We start from the raw sequence: 19,738 nt of genomic DNA, 5'->3' as shown, positions 1-19,738 counted from the left end.
CACTTCTTCATTAAATTCCAAACTTGCTCCCACAGGAGGCAGTGATAGATAACAACTTGGATGGCTTTAAAAGTCCCAATGGTTTTGTTCTACACCCTCTGTCAGAATCACAGAATTGTAAAGTTGGATCATCTAGTCCAACCCCCTGAAATGCAGGAATCTTTTGCCCAACGTGGGGCTCAAACCCACGACCCTGAGATTAAGTGTCTCATGCTCTGCTTCTGAATACCAGCTGCTGGAAATTGCAAGTTGTGCGCTGTGGTCTAAACCACAGAGCCTAGGGCTTGCCGATCAGAAGGTCGGCGGTTCAAATCCCCACGACGGGGTGAGCTCCTGTTGCTCGGTCCCTGCTCCTGCCAGCCTAGCAATTTGAAAGCACAAAAGTGCAAGTAGATAAATAGGTACCACTCCGGCGGGAAGGTAAACGGCACTTCCATGCGCTGCTCTGGTTCGCCAGAAGCAGCTTAGTCATGCTGGCCACACAACCTGGAAGCTGTATGCCGGTTCCCTCAGCCAATAAAGCGAGATGAGCACCGCAACCTCAGAGTCGTCCGCGATTGGGCTTAATGGTCAGGGGTACCTTTACCTTTACTCCTGTCATTGCGAGTTTCTCACAGGCATCTGGTTGGCTATTGTGAGGAACAAGATACGGGATTAGATGTGCCATTGGCCTGATTCAGTGGGTTTTTCTTGTGCTAATATACTTTTGCTCCAATTTAGTGATTGAAAAGAGGCTTTCATCTTCTGGGTATTTCTTATGCAAAAAAGAATGTTCTGCGTGTAGATGCCATTTCTGGATTTTCCCATTCAGCATTTTCTGAGCTGCCTCTGCAGTTCCTGCTCTTGGACAGAGACTACAAATAAGACTAGCAGCTACGACAGCACAAGTCATGATGTGGGAGAGGAGTTCTAAATCATTTTATTATTATTACATAAAAAAGGTAAAGGTACCCCTGCCCGTACAGGCCAGTCTTGACAGACTCTAGGGTTGTGCGCCCATCTCACTTAAGAGGCCGGGGGCCAGCACTGTCCGAAGACACTTCCGGGTCACGTGGCCAGCATGACGAAGCTGCTCTGGCGAGCCAGCGCAGCACTCGGAAACACCGTTTACCTTCCCGCCAGTAAGCGGTCCCTATTTATCTACTTGCACCCAGGGGTGCTTTCGAACTGCTAGGTTGGCAGGCGCTGGGACCGAGCAACGGGAGCACACCCTGCCACGGGGATTCGAACCGCCGACCTTTCGATCGGCAAGCCCTAGGCGCTGAGGCTTTTTTCTTATCAGTCCTTAATTCTGCTCTAATATGTTGCACTGTTTCCAAAAACAAAGTGTATCATCTGTGAACATCAATTGGATATAGGGATCTGCTGGTTTCTTGTATATGTTGAGAAGGACTGTGCCAGAGGAATATGAGAGGTCTTCAAAAGGTGGTGGTGGTAAGGAGATAATGGATGGTGTTAAACAAGTTAAGCAACTTTATTAAATAAATACCTGTTGATAAATCTATCAGAGGGAGACAGGCGGACACCCTGAGACCTCTGCTTCTTCTGGACCATCTCCCTCCCACAGCACAGACCCATCAAAAACCTGTAGGAAGGACCAGGACAGGCAGGTGAAGACCTCAAATTGCCTGCTCCAGGTGGTCTGGTTTTGTTTTAAAAACAGGGTTTTTAATGCAGCCATGGTGTTTTATGAGCACTGAGAACTGCTTTGAGAACACTAGAAAAGAGGGGTACCAATCTGTAAATGAATGAAATATCCATGTTTAGGTATACTATACTAACTCTGAACAACAGGTGCTGAGAACAGTTGTTCCCTTTATGCTCTACTTGTAAAAGACTGCTGTACATCCACTTCTTACAAGTTCACAGTTACACCACGAATAGCCATGATTGACAGATTTCAAAGCCTACAGAAAGTTCTACCAAGATGTTCAAAATATGGTACACTTCTATTGAAGAATACTTCCTTAGTAACATTTTAATTCTAAATAAAGCACACTTATCCACACTTAGCTTTCCTCCACTCTTTCCAGGCACAGTCCGCAATTTAAAGCTCTGTGTCTGAGCACCCTTTTTTCCTCTCCTTTCCCTGTGGAAACCTGCTCTTTAAAGCTCAATAGGAGCAAACTTCAATGGAAAACAAGGATTGATGTTTGGTCCGATTCAGCTTTAAAGAGTGGGTTTTCATGGCACAAAGCATTAAAAGATTCTGCTTGGAAAGAACAGGGCAAATGTTAACTGTGGATAAGCCTATAGAGAAGCTGAATGCCAGGGTATCCCAAATGTGGGAAGGAACAGAAGTAATAGTTTAAGAGACCAACGTGTTTAAAAATGTACTTAAGACAAGGGTTGTAGTTTTAAAAAAATTAAAATCAGGTTTTATTAATAAAATAGCAAGCACACCAATTTAAGTGAAGAAAATTAGCTTTATGTAAATTAGAAAAATGATTTGTTAGAATTTTGTTCAAATGGTCAATTCTGTACAATTTACAATTTTATATACAAAATGTATAGCAAAATACAGTACACATTCCTGAGTCTCAGTTCTATGGATGATATTTTTTATTTTTCTACTAATTATTAGATGGAAATACTGTAATTATCCTAGCATTTGGTTTATATCAGATAATACTGGCACAAAAAGGCAATGGTTGCCAATACAATTCTTAAAACAATTAATAGCTCACGCTATTAGTATAAACTTCTATACTAAAATACAATCCACTGCTAAGATGTAACGTTTTGTTTATTCCAATGACTCATTTGCAACTGAATACAATACAAGCCCACTTTAACAAATCTCCCTTTGATTCCTATGCATCTGAGTCGATACATCAAATTTGCCCATGGGGAGATCATCAAACGATCATGATAGGGAATGAGGTATCTTATGCAGAAACACTGTGCATCAGAGCAGTTTTCATATTCTGAACAAAATATGAACGCTTTAACCACCTCTTTAGCATGATGAATTTAAGAAGATATTTCCTGCCTAGGTGGAATTTTGTGGGTGTTCATCAGTATGCAGATGACACCCAGCTCTACCTCTCCTTTAAATCAGAACCAGTGAAGGCGGTGAAGGTCCTGTGTGAGTGCCTGGAGGCGGTTGGAGGTTGGATGGCGGCTAACAGATTGAGGTTGAATCCTGACAAGACAGAAGTACTGTTTTTGGGGGACAGGAGGCGGGCAGGTGTGGAGGATTCCCTGGTCCTGAATGGGGTAACTGTGCCCCTGAAGGACCAGGTGCGCAGCCTGGGAGTCATTTTGGACTCACAGCTGTCCATGGAGGCGCAGATTAACTCTGTGTCCAGGGCAGCTGTCTACCAGCTCCACCTGGTACGCAGGCTAAGACCCTACCTCCCCGCGGACTGTCTCGCCAGAGTGGTGCATGCTCTGGTTATCTCACGCTTGGACTACTGCAACGCGCTCTATGTGGGGCTACCTTTGAAGGTGACCCGGAAACTGCAATTAATCCAGAATGCGGCAGCTAGACTGGTGACTGGGAGTGGCCGCCGGGACCACATAACACCGGTTCTGAGAGATCTGCACTGGCTCCCAGTACGTTTCCGAACACGATTCAAAGTGTTGGTGCTGACCTTAAAGCCCTAAACGGCCTCGGTCCTGTATACCTGAAGGAGCGTCTCCACCCCCATCGTTCAGCCCGGACACTGAGATCCAGCGCCGAGGGCCTTCTGGCGGTTCCCTCATTGCGAGAAGTGAGGCTACAGGGAACCAGACAGAGGGCCTTCTCGGTAGTGGCGCCCGCCCTGTGGAACGCCCTCCCATCAGATGTCAAAGAGATAAAGAATTACCTGACATTCAGAAGACATCTTAAGGCAGCCCTGTTCAGGGAAGTTTTTAATATGTAATGCTGTACTGTTTTTAACACTGATTGGGAGCCGCCCAGAGTGGCTGGGGAAACTCAGCCAGATGGGCGGGGTATAAATAATAAATTATTATAATATTATTATTATTGTGGATAGTATAAGGTATGTTCAATCATAAGTATATGTGCTTAACTTTGGAAATGTAAATCCTTCAGATAATAAGTGGAGCTTCATTACACTCATGAGAACTTAAAGTCCCCAACAGTACTTCATGTGTGGATTTAAGATACTCGGAAGTAATTTTACACACTTTTATGGACTATTATTATTTTATTTTTATTTATTAAATTTGTAAGTCGCCCTCCATTCAAAAATCCCAAGGCAGTTCACAAGAGACCAAGAGAACATCCAATATTTTTACTTAATGATGTCATTTGCTAAATTAGCAGCTGGAACATGTTACAGCATTGCAAGGAATTTATGAATTAAAATTACAATTCAACTGTGATTGCCGTATTAGTCTTTTTAACAACTACTGCGGCTTAGTGTTGAATAGTATCCCAGATTTATGTATTTGAGCCTAGTCAAACGATTTTCCAAACCTGGAGCCCTGGTGGCAACAGCTGCCCCCTGAATTAACACTCCACCTTGAGCTAACCACATTTTTGTGCCATTAATCCTAGTGCAAGATATAAATTTTCCTGTTTATGGTCAAAGATGCACATTTACCATACTCCATGGGAGCTAAACGTGAACACGTACTCAGTAATTCATTAGTATTTTTGCTGAAGCAGCTCTCAATGCTTAACCTGCAAACTGCTTTTAAAAATGACAAGTGGTTGTTATTGTTTTTTAAAATGTTGATAGTTCCACACTGGGAACTGCTAAACAAAGTAATAAGGATAATAAAAAGCAATATAGGGGGGCACGGAAGATTCTGTTACATTGTGCATTGACAAATCGGACATGATTTCCTTTGATGTCTTTGGGCTAATATCAAAGTGTGAAATAAATAAGCATGTCAAGGTTCCTACATATTCTAATAAAATCTTCATTAGGTTAGAATGCTGCAGAGTGGCGAGAGAGAATTTAAAGAAGCTAGTAGCATGGTAAAAATAATGATATAAAGTCTGCACCCTGATTGAGCAGGAGAAACCCTCTTCTGGATTGGGAACTGTGAATGCACAGCCTATGGGTTTCTCATGTCCGTATACAGCAGTAATGGCTGTGAATGTAGTTCCTACTACTGACTGAGTCAGTAGGTAGGCAGGCACATGCATGCACATCTCTGGAATTGGGTTATAATGTGCTGATTTTCAAAGTTTAGCAGAATGAAATTAAAATAAAAACCCTACTTCATTATAAGGACAGCTAGAAATGAAAAGGGACAGTTTGCCATCTTTGATCAAAGTGCTTCGGATTTAAAACATTATTCACAGAAAGTTGGTCTTTAGCTGAATACTTTTCCCGGGATTCTTGGAATGCCTAGGTGCTGCCTTGTCCTTGATGCTTTCCTGATTGCCCTTCACGGCCGATTCAAGCCTCGCCTTCATTGGCGGAGAAGAAGCCATTAGTTTTTTAAAGACCAAGGAATATTGTGGACCAATCTGCATCAGGTACTGTAAAGCAAACTCATGGAGACTCCTTGCTGAACTCGTAGCTGATCCTAGGGCGTTCTCGTCCAAAAGAAAAGAAATAAGGATAGGGAGAAAGCAAGCCACTAGCTGAGTTCCTGTGAAAAATTAAAAACAAATGATTAATACCACTAAACATCATTTAGGCTGCAGTTCAAAACATAAAAGCAAACCCCACTAAACCCAGCAGGATTTACTTCTAAGTAACGATGCAGTGGATTGCACTGTTAAAATCATTGTTGCAAATAATTATTCAGGGCTTTTCCCCCCTTCCAGGGACCAATCTCAATGTGGGAGCATGGGTGGGTTTTGAATTTAAGCCCTCAGAAGGGGTTAACTAGTGGCTTTACTGTGACAGAAGAGCCTTTACTTCTCCCTGCCTGTAGCAAGTACCCTTCCAGCTGCTTGCCACCTGATCTTCCCACCTTTCCTTAGTGGCACTCTGAGGCCAAATATCTGGAATCATGCAGAGAATTCCTCCAAAGAGTATTTATATACAAAGAGATTGCCAACTACGGAAAAAGGTAAATGCAAAGTTATTAATGGCATTTTAAAACCCAAGTGATACAATAAAATGTATTCTTGACTTTGGCTATAGTCTACAGGCTACTAAACCTAGCATATGTGATTTACACTGACATTTCGCTGACTGGGCGGTTTACTTCCTCTTGCATTGTACTGTGCCACTATTTGGTTTGATTTGTTACTCGTTAGTTTTGTGCTTTTTCATTTTCATAACTGTACTTGTTTTAACTGTGACATTTTGCAGCCCTTAAGTTGCAAATAATAAATAAAATACAGATAATAATCATGTCATAGACTTTTAATGGAACGGAGCTGGTTAAAAACACAACAGCAAAAACAGATAATTCTAAGCTAGCCCCATCTATTCCTAATTGTTTTCCTCTGCAAAAGGGAAGGCCATTGTTAATTAGCTGATATATTAACAGCAGCAACACAAAGTTTAAAAACCACACTTTTAATTAGGCTTAATGAATGTGTGCATTTCTCTCTACTAAACAATATCGGCAGGGAGTTCAGCAGTCATAGAACATACTGTCAGTCATTTTGCAGTCCTAGATGTGACATTCAGGTTGCTGGATAGGAAGCTGGAATCCAGAATGTCCAAGATAAACAAAAACATTTTAAGCAGGCACCAAAAAGAGTACTGTACAGCGAAGACAACTCCCTGAGGTCAATCAGCAGGGAGTTCCAAGGCTGCCATGCTAAAAGACCAGTTTATTACAAGGGCAGAAGAAATATTATGCGCCACTTGTAACTGTGCCATTTCCACAGACTGAAGCAATTGAGTGGGATCATAGAGAATCTCCTTAAAACCTAATATAATTGTCGCAAATTTAAAATTATCCAGGGAAGAGTAACACAATGTGGCTGACAATAAACTCTTTTTGTTAAAATGAGCCCCCAACTACCACAGATCTAGACGTGACAATCAGGTTGCTAGATAGGAAGCTGGAATCCAGAATGTCCAACATAGCTTTCTCCAAAATGCTACCCATTCCATGCCCAGGTCAAACTAGACAGGCAAAGCTGAGGGGTTTTACCAAATATATGAAATGGTGGTGTCAGGAGGAAGAATTTGGATTTGTTAGACTCTGGGTCATGTTTTGGGGGCAAGCTGGGTCTATATAAAATGGAAGGGTCTCACATGTACAGCAATGGAGCCACACCACTCCTTGCTCTTGACATCAAAAAAGGTGAGCAGCTTTTAAACTGGCTCTTGGGGGGAAAACAGATAGCTGGAGAACATCCATTTTGGAATGAAACTATGAAGAAAAGGATGAAAATATTTCTGATCATCCAAGTGGGGACAGGGTAGATCAAAGCACTGAGTGTACAGTAGGATAGATTAGCTGATATGACACAGCAAATCACCAGTTTGGCACCATCTGCTTAAGGTGCACATTCTCTACATAGCACAGCCTCTAGAAGGGTTATTGTGTTCAGAAGGTTTTTTCCATCACTGCATGCATTTGCTAGATTAAGTAATAATTTAAAGAATACTTTTAGAAGTAGTCTCCAAGTGATGAAATGTTAACAGATTAGCACTGTCATGAGTCCTCAACAGGTTGTCACAACTGAAATTGCATTAACAGAGACATATTTTAATTAGCAACTGATTCCAGATGTCAATGTATTTTGCCCTACAAAAGACACTTACGATGTTCCTCCTCAGCGAGCGCTATAACAGCAGCCACGACTTTTATCCCTTCCTGAATAACCTGAAGTTCAGCAGAATTCTCTGGCTTGACTTTCTCCGTTTCCTGCAGTTTGCAAACAATTGATGATGCCAATGAATGAATGTAAGGATATGAGATAGTTCGATTTGGATACTGGAAAATGGTAAGGAGAAGCTGGTAGCATTTAAGTTGCACCTAAAAAGAAAAAGGGAAATTCCAAGTTAAAACACAAAAATGTAGTATTGGAGAGCACTGCTGAACTGCATTTGGGGGGATGTCCTGTGCATCAGTACATTTATCAGAAGCAGAAGACTGCACCAGGGTTTTTTAAAATGCTGGCGGGCGGCAGCGAAGGCTTTGCTGCCGCTCGCCAGCATTTTAAGATCGCCCCGGGACAGCGGAGAAGTCCTTCGCTGTCCCGGGGTTTTTTAAAATGCTGTCCAGGACCTCTTCTGAAGGCCGGCGGGGGGCAAAAGTCTTTGCTCCCCCCGGCTGCCTTCAAAAGCCGTCCGGGATAGCGGGAAGCGCTTCCCTGCTATCCCGGACTGCTTTTAAAATGCTGGTGGTGGGGAGCAAAGCCTTTCGGCTCCCGCCGGCCTTCCTGGACCTCTTCTGAAGGCCGGAGGGGGGGGGAAGGCTTTGCTCCCCACCTCCAGCATTTAAAAGAGGTCCCCGGAGATTTCTCTATGGGCTTTCTTCTTGCGAAGCAAGCCCATAGGGAAATTCGTCTTGCGAAGCAACTCGCAAACGGAAAACCCTTTCGTCTTGCGGGTTTTTCGTCTTGCGAGGCATTCGTCTTGCGGGGCACCACTGTAGCAAGATCTGCTTTCAGATACGGCAGGAAAAGACCAGACAGGGTAAATTAGGCGTATTAATGCAGTTCTGTTGCCAGATACCAGCATATATGAGTACAGTGTCTTCTTTCCCTCTTTCTGGTAGCTGTAAGCTGTTCTATGTGCAGTGATCCTGAACTTAAAAGGTAAAGGTAAAGGGACCCCTGACCATTAGGTTCAGTCATGACCGACTCTGGGGATGCGGAGCTCATCTCGCTTTATTGGCCGAGGGAGCCGGCGTACAGCTTCCGGGTCATGTGGCCAGCATGACTAAGTCGCTTCTGGTGAACCAGAGCAGCGCACAGAAATGCCGTTTATCTTCCCACTAGAGCGGTACCTATTTATCTACTTGCACTTTGATGTGCTTTCGAACTGCTAGGTTGGCAGGAGCAGGGACCCAACAATGGGAGCTCACCCTGCTGCGGGGATTCGAACCGGGGACCTTCTGATCGGCAAGTCCTAGGCTCTGTGGTTTAACCCACAGTGCCACCCGCGTCCCTGAACTTTAAAGGTAAAGGTACCCCTGACCATTAGGTCCAGTCGTGGCCGACTCTGGGGTTGTGTTAGGGACTCCATATTGCCCAAATCAAAATAGAAGTGCTGAGATCCATACAAAAAACAACAATCCTTCAGTATCAAACAGAAGGAAGCATACTTTTTAGCTTTTCCACAAGATGTACTATATACTATATATGCATCACAGGGGAAAAGACCCTTTCCCCTGTGGCCATTCACTTTACTTCAGATGGTGGAGGCAGCTGCCTTTCAGTGCAAGACGAAGATTTGCCTTCATCATGGGCTGAAAGATTTCCTACTGTTTGGCCCTACTCTTGCCTCAGTGATAATCAGTGGGCTCTGCTGCCTAGTAGGCTGAGGCTGAATGTGGACACCAAAGAAGACTAAGGATGAAGGCAGGAAATTTCACCAGAATAATTCAGGCTCCATAGTGTTGCCATGTTATTACTGTTCCTGATACCAAACCTGAATGTGAACTTTTATTTTGAGAATCAAGCTGCTTTGAGGGCCTCCTAGGCTATATAGTGAGATTCTAAATAAATCATTCAAGGCTGAACATAAAAACATAGCAATTGTAGAGTTCTAAACAATAAAAACAATATGCAGGGCTTACAATAGGATCTTTAGATTCCATTGCTGACTGAAACTTTTCAATGCAACACTTCTGAAGGCACTCCATGGTAGCAACTTCTGGACTTGTAGACAAAATGAATATTGTGACTGCAGTCAGCAGACTACCTTCATCCAATTCTTGATGAGCACCATCTACCAATTAAAAACAACCTTAAATTTGTGTTCTGAAACTGGAGCATTTCATCAATCAAAATGCATAAATCAAGATGCTAAGATCAATTGTATCACAAATCAACAGATTTTTTAGTTAAACACAGTTGGCACATATTTTTTAAAATTGTACATTGGATACTCTTAAGAACTTTTACTCAGCATGAACTATTGCTGAAGAATGTTTGAGCCCTCCTCTTCGGTCAGATTTCCCCCCCAGTGAATTGTATGCATTTGCTTTTTATTAAAAAGCTACAATATAGAGCAAGGGCAGATAACTTTTCAGAACCTTTTCAGTCATCTACAGTTAAGGATATGCCATGGATGAGACCTCTGCCTAAGATCATGGAAAGTTGTTGGCCAGCCCAAATAGGCTGGATAATGGGCCGGATAGGTCATCTGTCTTAACATGACAACTTCATATACATTACTACTGCTACTACTACCATGTATCTTTCCAGAGCTGAGCCTTACTCAGGTGTGCTCTGGGAAGCCTCAACTCTGATTAAGTCATTCTTCCAGGGAAGTCCATTGGGAGAAAAAGAAGGAAAGGTGTGAACAATGAGTGGCATCCAAAGGCTTTTGAAAAAAAGAGAAGAAAAGTGAGTAGAAGGCAGGAACAGAAGGTGCTCGGCTCTAAAAAGATGTACAACATCAAAATGGTAGAGAAAGCAAAGACAGGTATGGAAGAAGGGTCTGACAAGGGGAAGAAATGTGCGTAAGCCAAGTTCTGCCCAAAGTGCAGTGGGATTGAGAGAGCAAAGTAGGGACTCTGGGGAGAGGAGGCAGCAAGGTCTAAGAAGCAGGAGACCATAAGGGGAGAAGAAGCCAGCTCCCTACCTTCTTCAGCAACCCAACTGTCACATACCAGTTACTAGAAACTTGTTCAGATGCCAGACTTTGTTTTTTGTACCCAGACAGTTCTAGTACTAGACAGAATGTTGCATACTAGGAATCACTCACTGGTGTGGTGTTTATGATATTCAATTGTTGGCAGACCTCATCCCCCACACTCTTATACTGTCTTGAGTTATATACCAAACACCTTCCTCAGCCTTCATACCTTGATCCCAAAAGTTAAGAATAGTGACCAAAGCACTGCGGAGCATTTCATTCCAAGCAGTCCGGCTCTTCTCTGCCCGGGCCATGGGAGAAGACAGCACTCCTTTAAGAGCTTGTAACGATGAAGCAACAGTCAAAGGCAACTGGCCTGTGGGTAATTTCACAGCAGTTTCTCTGAGGACTCCAATAATCAGATACAAGATAGTAGGAAGAACGGCAATGCTTCCTGTAGGGTATGACAAGGGGGTGATGAAAACATCATGGTTAAGAAGAAATAGCTTCTGGTGCACATTAAACAAAGGATAAACATTGAGCTTGCATTTCTAGAATGGGAGATTGGTCCCTACACTGCCTCTTTCTTCCTCGCAAATGAAACATCTTGGGAGCAACCTACCTTCTGGTGAGCAGACTGCAGGAACATCAGAGAGGATTCCTAATGCCACTGATACTAGTCTGCTTCCATTCTCCGATAACAACTGAGGCTTTCCAGATGTAATTCCAGGGCTGCCCGTTATCTTCGGGTTCAGCTGAGGCAACTGCCTTACGAGAATGCACACACACATCTCCAGGGTTGCAAAGACTAAGGACTTTCCAGGTATCAGCCCTCCCGTGTCTTTGCCTTCTCCAAACTCCGGCAATGTTTCCTTCTCTTCAGCTCCGTCATCAACTAAAATGGAAGGACAGCGATAGATAGGAGTGAGGCCTTGTCAGCATATAAGCACCTGGGCTGAGAGGTCTCCACTTGATCTGTTTACCAGGCTGAGTTCAATGTGTTAGTAGATAAAGCTCTTAACAACTTGAAGAGCAGTTTACCTACAAGATCGTCTTACTCCATATGTGCCCATGCAACTGCTTCAATCGGGAGAACTGGCCCTTTTACATGTGGCACATAATACCTGCACCACATCTGAAAGATCTTGATCTTTTAGTGTGGCAGCACCAGGACTATGGAACTCCCTGCCTATTGATAGCAGGCAGGCACCTGTATCGTATTCCTTTTGGCACCTGCTGAAGGCATTTTTATTTAGCCCCAGCACCTGTGGCTTCTTTATTTATATAAATATTTTTGTACACTGCTTTCCCATCATGAGTGGTTTCCATACAACAAAACATTATTAAACAATCACCATCAAAATACAATTAAAACTCCAATAATAAAACCTCAAGTACACGTTTTGCTCCTATACACCAGTAATGAGTCCTGTCAGAACTAACAGCATTGAGAATATATACCTCGCATGCAACTCCAGAGGAAACTGGACACATTTATCGATGTCGGTCCCATATAAGTAATAATAATAATTTTATTATTTATACCCGGGCCATCTGGCTGGGTTGCCCAAGCCATGAAACAGATGTAAATGTTGTGTGCTTGTGTTATAAATTGGGTTTAACTTGGAGGGTTGCTTTTATGTGACACATTATTTTGATACTGTGAATTCTAAGAAAGCTGGAGTTCTTCAGAAAGTAGGCAAATAAATAGAACAGGACAGTCACTTCACCCTTGAGGGATAGAAACCTCCTGTGCTTTTAAAAAGGAAGGTTCTCCCAGCAGAAACCATGCCACAGAGTTCTTTTCTAAAGCATTTAAAAGGCAATGCCACATATATTACTTATGTAAATAATGCCATCTATGTAGATGATGCTTTACAAAGAACAGGTCTGACAGGTCCCTACCTCAAGGCTTTTACTGTCTAATAACAGACACAAAGGAAGTGAAAGAGGGAGGGAAATGGAAGCAGAGGTCAACAGGGAAAGAATCTATAATTGCTTCAGCTGTGTGCACTTGGATTTTTCCTGCTGTGGAGACACACAGTTTGCAAAACAGAACTCCATGTTAACAAGCACACAGCCAGTGTGGTGTAGTGGTTAAGAGCGGTGGACTCATAATCTGGTGAACCGGGTTCGCTTCCCTGCTCCTCCTCATGCAGCTGCTGGGTGACCTTGGGCTAGTCACACTTCTCTGAAGTCTCTCAGCCCCACTCACCTCACAGAGTGTTTATTGTGGGGGAGGAAGGGAAAAGGAGATTGTTAGCCGCTTTGAGACTCCTTAGGGTAGTGATAAAGCGGGATATCAAATCCAAATCCAAACTCCCAATTTAGCTTCACTCCTGCTATAGCTGACGTGGGTGGCACTGTGGGTTAAACCACAGAGACTAGGGCTTGTCGATCAGAAGGTTGGCGGTTCGAATCCCTGTGACGGGGTGAGCTCCCGTTGCTCGGTCCCTGCTCCTGACAACCTAGCAGTACCTTCCAGCGGGAAGGTAAATGACATTTCTGTGCGCTGCTCGGTTCACCAGAAGCGGCTTAGTCATGCTGGCCACATGACCCGGAAACTGTACGCCGGCTCCCTTGGCCAATAAAGTGAGATGAGCACCGCAACCCCAGAGTCGGTCACGACTGGACCTGATGGTCAGGGGTCGCTTTACCTTTACCTTTTACCTGCTATAGCTGTACTACAAATTCACAGAGTAGTTTTATTCCTAGTTTTACTGCTGTGCCATAGCATGGGGATTCAATACATAAGAAGAATACTTGTGTAAGCACATCAAAGGCCCGTTTAATCCAGCAACCTCTTTGCCTACAATGGCAATCTCTCCACAGAAAACTGCCACTTAGAGGTATATGCTGCTTCTATACCTGGAGGCAGTACATAGTCATCATGACTAGTTGTTGCTGGTAATTTTATCCACCATGAATCTGTTTAATCCCCTTTTAAAAGCCATCTAAGGGGTAACAAATTCCATCATTTAGCTGCACTGTATGAACTTACTTTTCTTTGTTTGTCTCCAACGCTAGAAACTGCAATTTTGTGAGAATGGTGAGAATGTTTGATTTTCTTTCACAATTAAAATTGGTGAGGTTCTTGGGGAAGAAAGAAACAACAGTTAAGTTGTTTCACTTGTAGGGTATGAATGCCAACTGTTAAAACAAGCTACAGTGGTACCTCTGGTTACAAACTTAATTCGTTCCGGAGGTCCGTTCTTAACCTGAGGTACCACTTTAGCTAATGGGGCCTCCCACTGCCACCGCGCCACCAGTGCACACTTAATTTCTGTTCTCATCCTGTGGCTAAATTCTTAACCCAAGGTACTACTTCCAGGTTAGCGCAGTCTAACCCGAAGTGTTTGTAACCCCAGGTGTTTGTAACCTGAGATACTACTGTATATTAATTCTGATGCATATTATGCTTGACAGCTATGTTCATTATTAAAAGAAGGGATGGCTTAAATTACCATCACTAACTAAAATAATCCTATATGGGTGCAGCTCCCATTTTCAGAAAGAATCTAATGCAGGAAAAATATGGAAATAAATTAGAAATACAGGTTAAAAATCTACTATTAGCATTATGCTACCGGTGAAAAGAACCGCAGCAATTTATTTATTTTTACCTACCATGGTCATAAGATATTTTTTCAATTCTAACACATAATAAGAAGGGCCCTGCTTAAGGGAGGCAGGAGAAATTTGAGCTAGAGAAGAGAGAAGCATGAAACCTGTGTGGCTCGCAACTCCCAACCGTTTATTGTGTGAGATCTTGCTTGTTTTTAACTGATGTTGGTTGTCTCCTGTTTGTTTTCTTTTTTGTATTTTGCTTTGTTTTTATGAAGTTTTTATGTATTGTCCTCGATCGTTTTTATGTAAGCCACCTTGTGCGTGGAAAGCCAGCATGTTAAGTTAAATGTCATCAAGAACAATACCTTCTGCACTTCTCCGTTTTTCCTTGACATGTTCCTGAGCTGCAAAAAGAATCTGTCGAACAACTTCCAGAGCAGCAAGTTGAATGTCAGGGGACTCTCTTGTCACTATAAGCCGATGTAAAACATTCAGCAGCTCAACACTCAGCTCCTGTATAAAGGGAAACAGGAAAAGTGTGGAACACACAATGCAGCAACACACAAGGTGAAATGTATCACAGAGGTTATTTCAAGCGGCCTTCACATTATGTCATGAGAAATCACGATGAGAGAAAACGAAGGAAGCAATTCCTTAGACACATCGGGTCGAAGCAATTATTGTTAACACAGAACAATTCGTAATTCATACTTAGGATTTCCAATAGATTGTTACCTGATCTCCACCAATCTTAGACCTTGGCCAAGGAACATCAAGCAGCACCCGTAAGGCATGTAGGCAAGAAGTAATATTTTCCATTCCTGCATCTGACCGAGGAGAACATAGAAATTCCACACTAATTCCTAAGAAGAGAGGGGAGAAATTATGCTGTGAACAGAATCAGAGTTGAATTTCCAATAAAACACCAGTCAATTGACTGGTTTGGAACTATCTGGCCCCTGAAATTTGACTTGTGCTGTTTGGAATTATCTGGTCCCTGAAATTTGACTTGTGCTGTTGTTATCCATCTTTTGGTGCCAGATGTTTGCACCAGGCATTTGAAATATGATTTTTACTGGGCCTGTGCTGGGACGAGTATATATTATATATATTTTCCAACTCTATGTTTCAGTTTTGTTTTGTTTTAAATTGTTATACACCCTGAGATCATTCAACATGAAGGGCAGATTAGAAATCTTTTAACAAATAAGATATAAGTAAATAAAATTCCGGGACGCGGGTGGCGCTGTGGGTAAAAGCCTCAGCGCCTAGGGCTTGCCGATCGAAAGGTCGGCGGTTCGAATCCCCGCGGCGGGGTGCGCTCCCTTTGCTCGGTCCCAGCGCCTGCCAACCTAGCAGTTCGAAAGCACCTCTGGGTGCAAGTAGATAAATAGGGACCGCTTACCAGCGGGAAGGTAAACGGTGTTTCCGTGTGCAGCTCTGGCTCGCCAGAGCAGCGATGTCACGCTGGCCACGTGACCCGGAAGTGTCTCCGGACAGCGCTGGCCCCTGGCCTCTTGAGTGAGATGGGCGCACAACCCCAGAGTCGGACACGACTGGCCCGTACGGGCAGGGGTACCTTTACCTAAATAAAATTCCATTTCCCAGAGACTGGGAGAACTGGGTTTCAGATCCTCTGACATTCTGGGTTAACAGTTCTCTGTTAGATGGTACAATTAGCTCAATTAGATGGACCACTGGCTTGATTCAATGAAATAATGGTGAAATTCTGTAGTAATCCCATACAATGCAGAATTTTATTAATATCAAGCATATTAACCACTTCAACATGTGCCTAACAGCTCATACTGATTTCCAACGACAATCAGAAAAATTACATGTGTCAGGGGTTCAGAAGGAGAGACACAGGAGGGGGAGCAAATGGAGAGTGAGGAGGAGGAGTACGAGGGGGGCGCAGGCAGTGACAGTGGCCAGAGTTATTCCACAAGCCTCTCTAGCGAATCGGAGGACTCACAGAAGGGAGCGCCGGTGGCCAGAGCAAGGGAGATTCCAAGGGAGAAACCTCAAGAGGGAGGGGCCAGCGGGGAGTCCCTGAACAGCAGCTGGAGATCAGGGCCAGCGTCTCCACCAGAGCGCAGTGGGGAGGGGGAGTCCCAGGAGTCGGGACCAGTGTCCTCACCACCAGAGGGAGGAGAGGAGTCAGGTTTGGCAACACCCACATCAGGAAGCGGGGAAACGGTCAGAAGGAAAGTCACCGGCTGGGCGCGCGCGCCAAGTTCAAATGTACAGGAGCGCGGCACAGCGGGGAGCCCGGGAAGGGAGCCAGGTCCTAAAGCCCGCCGGAGGGAGGGGCAAGACTCAGGAGGCTCCGCGTCAGAGGAGTCCAGGAAGGAGGGAACCCCAGAGGGCAGAAGGACCCAACGCAGGAAAGAGCAGCGCAAGAGGTGGAGCCGGGCTAGAATCTTAAACTGGTGTGGGTGGAGCAGTGAGTCAGAGGGGACTTTGCCGGTCTAGCGTTAAGACGTGGGCCTGCGCGCCCAGAGCTTGGAAATGGAAACTAAACTTCAATAAAGACTTTTGTATATAATATCCACTGGGCGTTGGTCCTCTGTGAGCTGGGACCTAGCGGCAGTCCTGACAACATGAGAAAATAACACCAGGAAAAGTTCATGGATTTACTAACCCAAAACAAGATGAAATCTATCAGTGTTCACGTCTTCAGGTGATTTTACAGCAGCTCTAGATGTTGAATCTTGACACATTGTAGTTGGAGTGACAGGTCGAGAAAGGTTAGTTAGACCTTCGTCTGAGTCACCTACAAGAAAACCTGTGCTGGTAAGCCACAATGCTGTTGCATGGAGAATCAATGCCCAGGAGTTTTGATAGTGTGGTCTTGAATTTTCAATTGTCTCTGCAGTATAGAAAGCACCACCTACAATTAAAAGCAGCAAATGTTTAGCATATTCCAAACAGCTCAAGGTAGCTTTGTATTTACTACTTTAATTACACTTTTTATGGTTAAACAATGAGGAAGGTTTGGCTAGTTATTCTTTAAAAGTAATATTCACAAATCATCAAAGATGACTTCAGTAAACTTCTTTTTAAATTCTGCGATCTTACAGGAATCTTATCACTTATGCATCCACATTTTGAAAATTTCATTTAAATTTGTTGCTGACAACATGTTACTGGCTGCATTCTAATTTATGGAATAAGGCCCAAACTATGTGGCATCAAAGTTAATATGTATTTGAGGAATGTATTTTATGTGTATGTATTTTGATGAACTGAGTCATGGCGGTGGGGAAGGGTTTGTGTATGTGTGTGTGAATTCAACAGTGCTTAGTTTGTTTTTGGTTGTTTGTTAATCTTGTTAATCTTATTTTGTGGATTATGAGTGCAACAGTGCCTTGTGAATCTTATGACTTGTGATGTTTAGCTTAATTTTTAGTTGTTTTGTTAACAGTATTTTACAGAAGGTGGTTGTTTTACTGTTGATTTGTAATTGTTTTGCTGATGATTTGTTGGCTTTGCTGATGATTGGTTGGACAGTGTTCTCGAAGCTACCAACATGAGTTTGACCAAACTGCCGGAGGCAGTGGAAGACAGGAGTGCCTGGCATGCTCTGGTCCATGGGGTCACGAAGAGTCGGACACGACTAAACGACTAAACAAGAAAAATTATTGTTATTCTTTGTAAACTGCTTTGTGACTTGTGTGAGTGAAAAGCAGCATAGAAATATAATAGATTAACGAATGAAATTAAATTGTATTGTTCTATTTGCCTGCCTACCTTCAGCAGGAAGTTGAGAGGCAAATTCTGGAGGCAAAGTTAAGAGAGTATAATCCTGGAGTGCAGCAAGCCAGAGTTTGCTCAGATTGCCCAGATCTGCTTGGACTAGCTCCAGAAGTTCATCCACTGGAGATATTTGATCCCTGCAGCTCTCCTCTGTGATGTTTATTACCAAGGATGGTCTGTTGACGTCGCTTTGCTTTTTCTGCCTTTGTACTGCAACTATATAGACCTGTTGAAACAACAACATGAAAGGACAATCTCATTGATAGGCCATTGAATATAGAGGCAAGACCTACTGGGAAGTGTTGCTGAGTTGTATGCCGTTTCCTTGAATAAACAGTTAACTTCACTGGCAACTGACTCTGCTTCTTCGTGCTGACTTGCATCTGACTCCAGCCCTGACAACTGAATGGACCAATGGTCTAACATGTATAAGCAAATAGGAATGCTCTCCAATTCCTTGAACATCAGGGTAAAATCCAGATGTTTTTGCCAAACACCACAACTCAAAACTAGAAGTTGACCCCTGTAGATATTCAAATGTCTGATCCACAAATTACAATTGCAAAGCGCTAGTGCCACCATAAATATGTACATTAAAAAGTACCTCTGCCCAAGCTTTCAACACAGCTAGGATCTCCATAACTGATGTGCCTTCATTGTACAGTTGACTTTGGGCTTCTTGTCCCACCTGTATTTTGGTCAAGGATGTCACAAGCAATTGATGAACCCTCTGAAGGTCACTAGGGTCACTTACTACACCACTTGCTATCCAGGCACTGCAAACCTAGTATGACAGAACAGCAAACAATACAGTTATTTTTGTAATGCTATAAAACACTATGCCTGGGTTTGTGCTCTCTTATTTACTTACTTACTTAGGTTATTGTCAGGGAAGAGTTAGAAGTTTCCAGTTTCTCAGAGGGAGAAAGCTTTCCCCAAGGGGGGAAGGAGAGCAGTGAATCTAATAGAATAGAGCAAAAGGAACAACAGGGAGGGACAGGCTGTTCACAGGAAAGGCAAGGGTTAAGTTCTAGCTCAGATTCGGAGGAGGGGAGATACAAGCCAGCTCTAGCCAGGAGGTTAGAAAAAAGAGCAGGAAAGCTGAAAGGAAGGGCGCCTTCGCCATTTTGAGAGTGGCTGGTCATGGAGAAGCAGAGCTCAGAAGGTATCTGAAATAAGTGACTCTGAGGAAGAATAGTTAAGAACCGTTTATAAGATTGTTTTGTTAATACGCAATAAAAAGTTATAAAAGAACAAGAAGCATTTGTGTGGTGATCTGAAGAGGGCAACAACCAGTCCTGACAGTTATTAGCTTTCTCTCTAATCTGGCAAACCCATTTTGCACTCAAATTTAATGTTCAGAGGTGAAGCAGTCCCAAATACTAATTTTTAAGAGATAAGATAAAGATATAATCTTTATCAAGTTTTACCTGTGACTGGTCAAGAGTTGATGAAATTTGAATTCTATATATATAGTTTTTAAAAACTTGCCTGGCATGCTTTTGCTGTTACATCAGGTGGTGTTTCAGAAGTAAAAGCCGGTCTAAGCGCTGCACCCACCTAAAATAAAATAATTTGATAACATGCTAAAAAATATTTGAATATTTTGAAGAAACTGGCCCAGTTAACATATTCTTACAAATCTGAGTATGATTCTCTTAAAAGGCAAAAGGTGCAACATGCAGAATTATTCCTAATAGTTTGCCAACTTGATGAACATTTCGGGACCAAGTTATACATTTCAGTTGCCACAGAGGCTTTCTGGTTTCTGATACTCTTTATAC

At 43.1% G+C, this 19,738-nt stretch overlaps 1 protein-coding gene and 1 long non-coding RNA gene across 5 annotated transcripts in view; one reads left to right on the top strand and one right to left on the bottom strand.

Moving 5' to 3' along the window:
* Positions 1 to 19,738, top strand: part of LOC310846063 — a 40,747-nt gene that overhangs the window by 19,351 nt on the left and 1,658 nt on the right. The window lies entirely within an intron of this gene.
* HEATR5A (HEAT repeat containing 5A) overlaps positions 2,350 to 19,738 on the bottom strand; it is a 65,754-nt gene continuing 48,365 nt past the window's right edge. For all 4 annotated transcript variants that reach the window (XM_083740771.1, XM_083740769.1, XM_083740768.1 and 1 more), the window contains 12 exons: positions 19,446 to 19,514; positions 18,559 to 18,738; positions 17,949 to 18,180; positions 16,840 to 17,088; positions 14,931 to 15,058; positions 14,561 to 14,708; positions 11,251 to 11,523; positions 10,858 to 11,082; positions 9,625 to 9,776; positions 7,644 to 7,857; positions 3,982 to 5,559; positions 2,350 to 3,012 (listed from right to left, as the gene is read on the bottom strand). In XM_083740771.1, the coding sequence (XP_083596897.1) occupies positions 5,261 to 5,559; positions 7,644 to 7,857; positions 9,625 to 9,776; positions 10,858 to 11,082; positions 11,251 to 11,523; positions 14,561 to 14,708; positions 14,931 to 15,058; positions 16,840 to 17,088; positions 17,949 to 18,180; positions 18,559 to 18,738; positions 19,446 to 19,514 (2,169 nt within the window). In that variant the 3' untranslated portion in view covers positions 2,350 to 3,012; positions 3,982 to 5,260. The remainder of the gene's footprint in view (positions 3,013 to 3,981; positions 5,560 to 7,643; positions 7,858 to 9,624; positions 9,777 to 10,857; positions 11,083 to 11,250; positions 11,524 to 14,560; positions 14,709 to 14,930; positions 15,059 to 16,839; positions 17,089 to 17,948; positions 18,181 to 18,558; positions 18,739 to 19,445; positions 19,515 to 19,738) is intronic.

The sequence above is a fragment of the Podarcis gaigeae genome, assembly GCF_964106915.1.
Source record: "Podarcis gaigeae genome assembly, chromosome: 1".
In the NCBI taxonomy this organism is placed as follows: domain Eukaryota; kingdom Metazoa; phylum Chordata; class Lepidosauria; order Squamata; family Lacertidae; genus Podarcis; species Podarcis gaigeae.
This window is presented reverse-complemented; position numbering and strand designations above follow the sequence as displayed.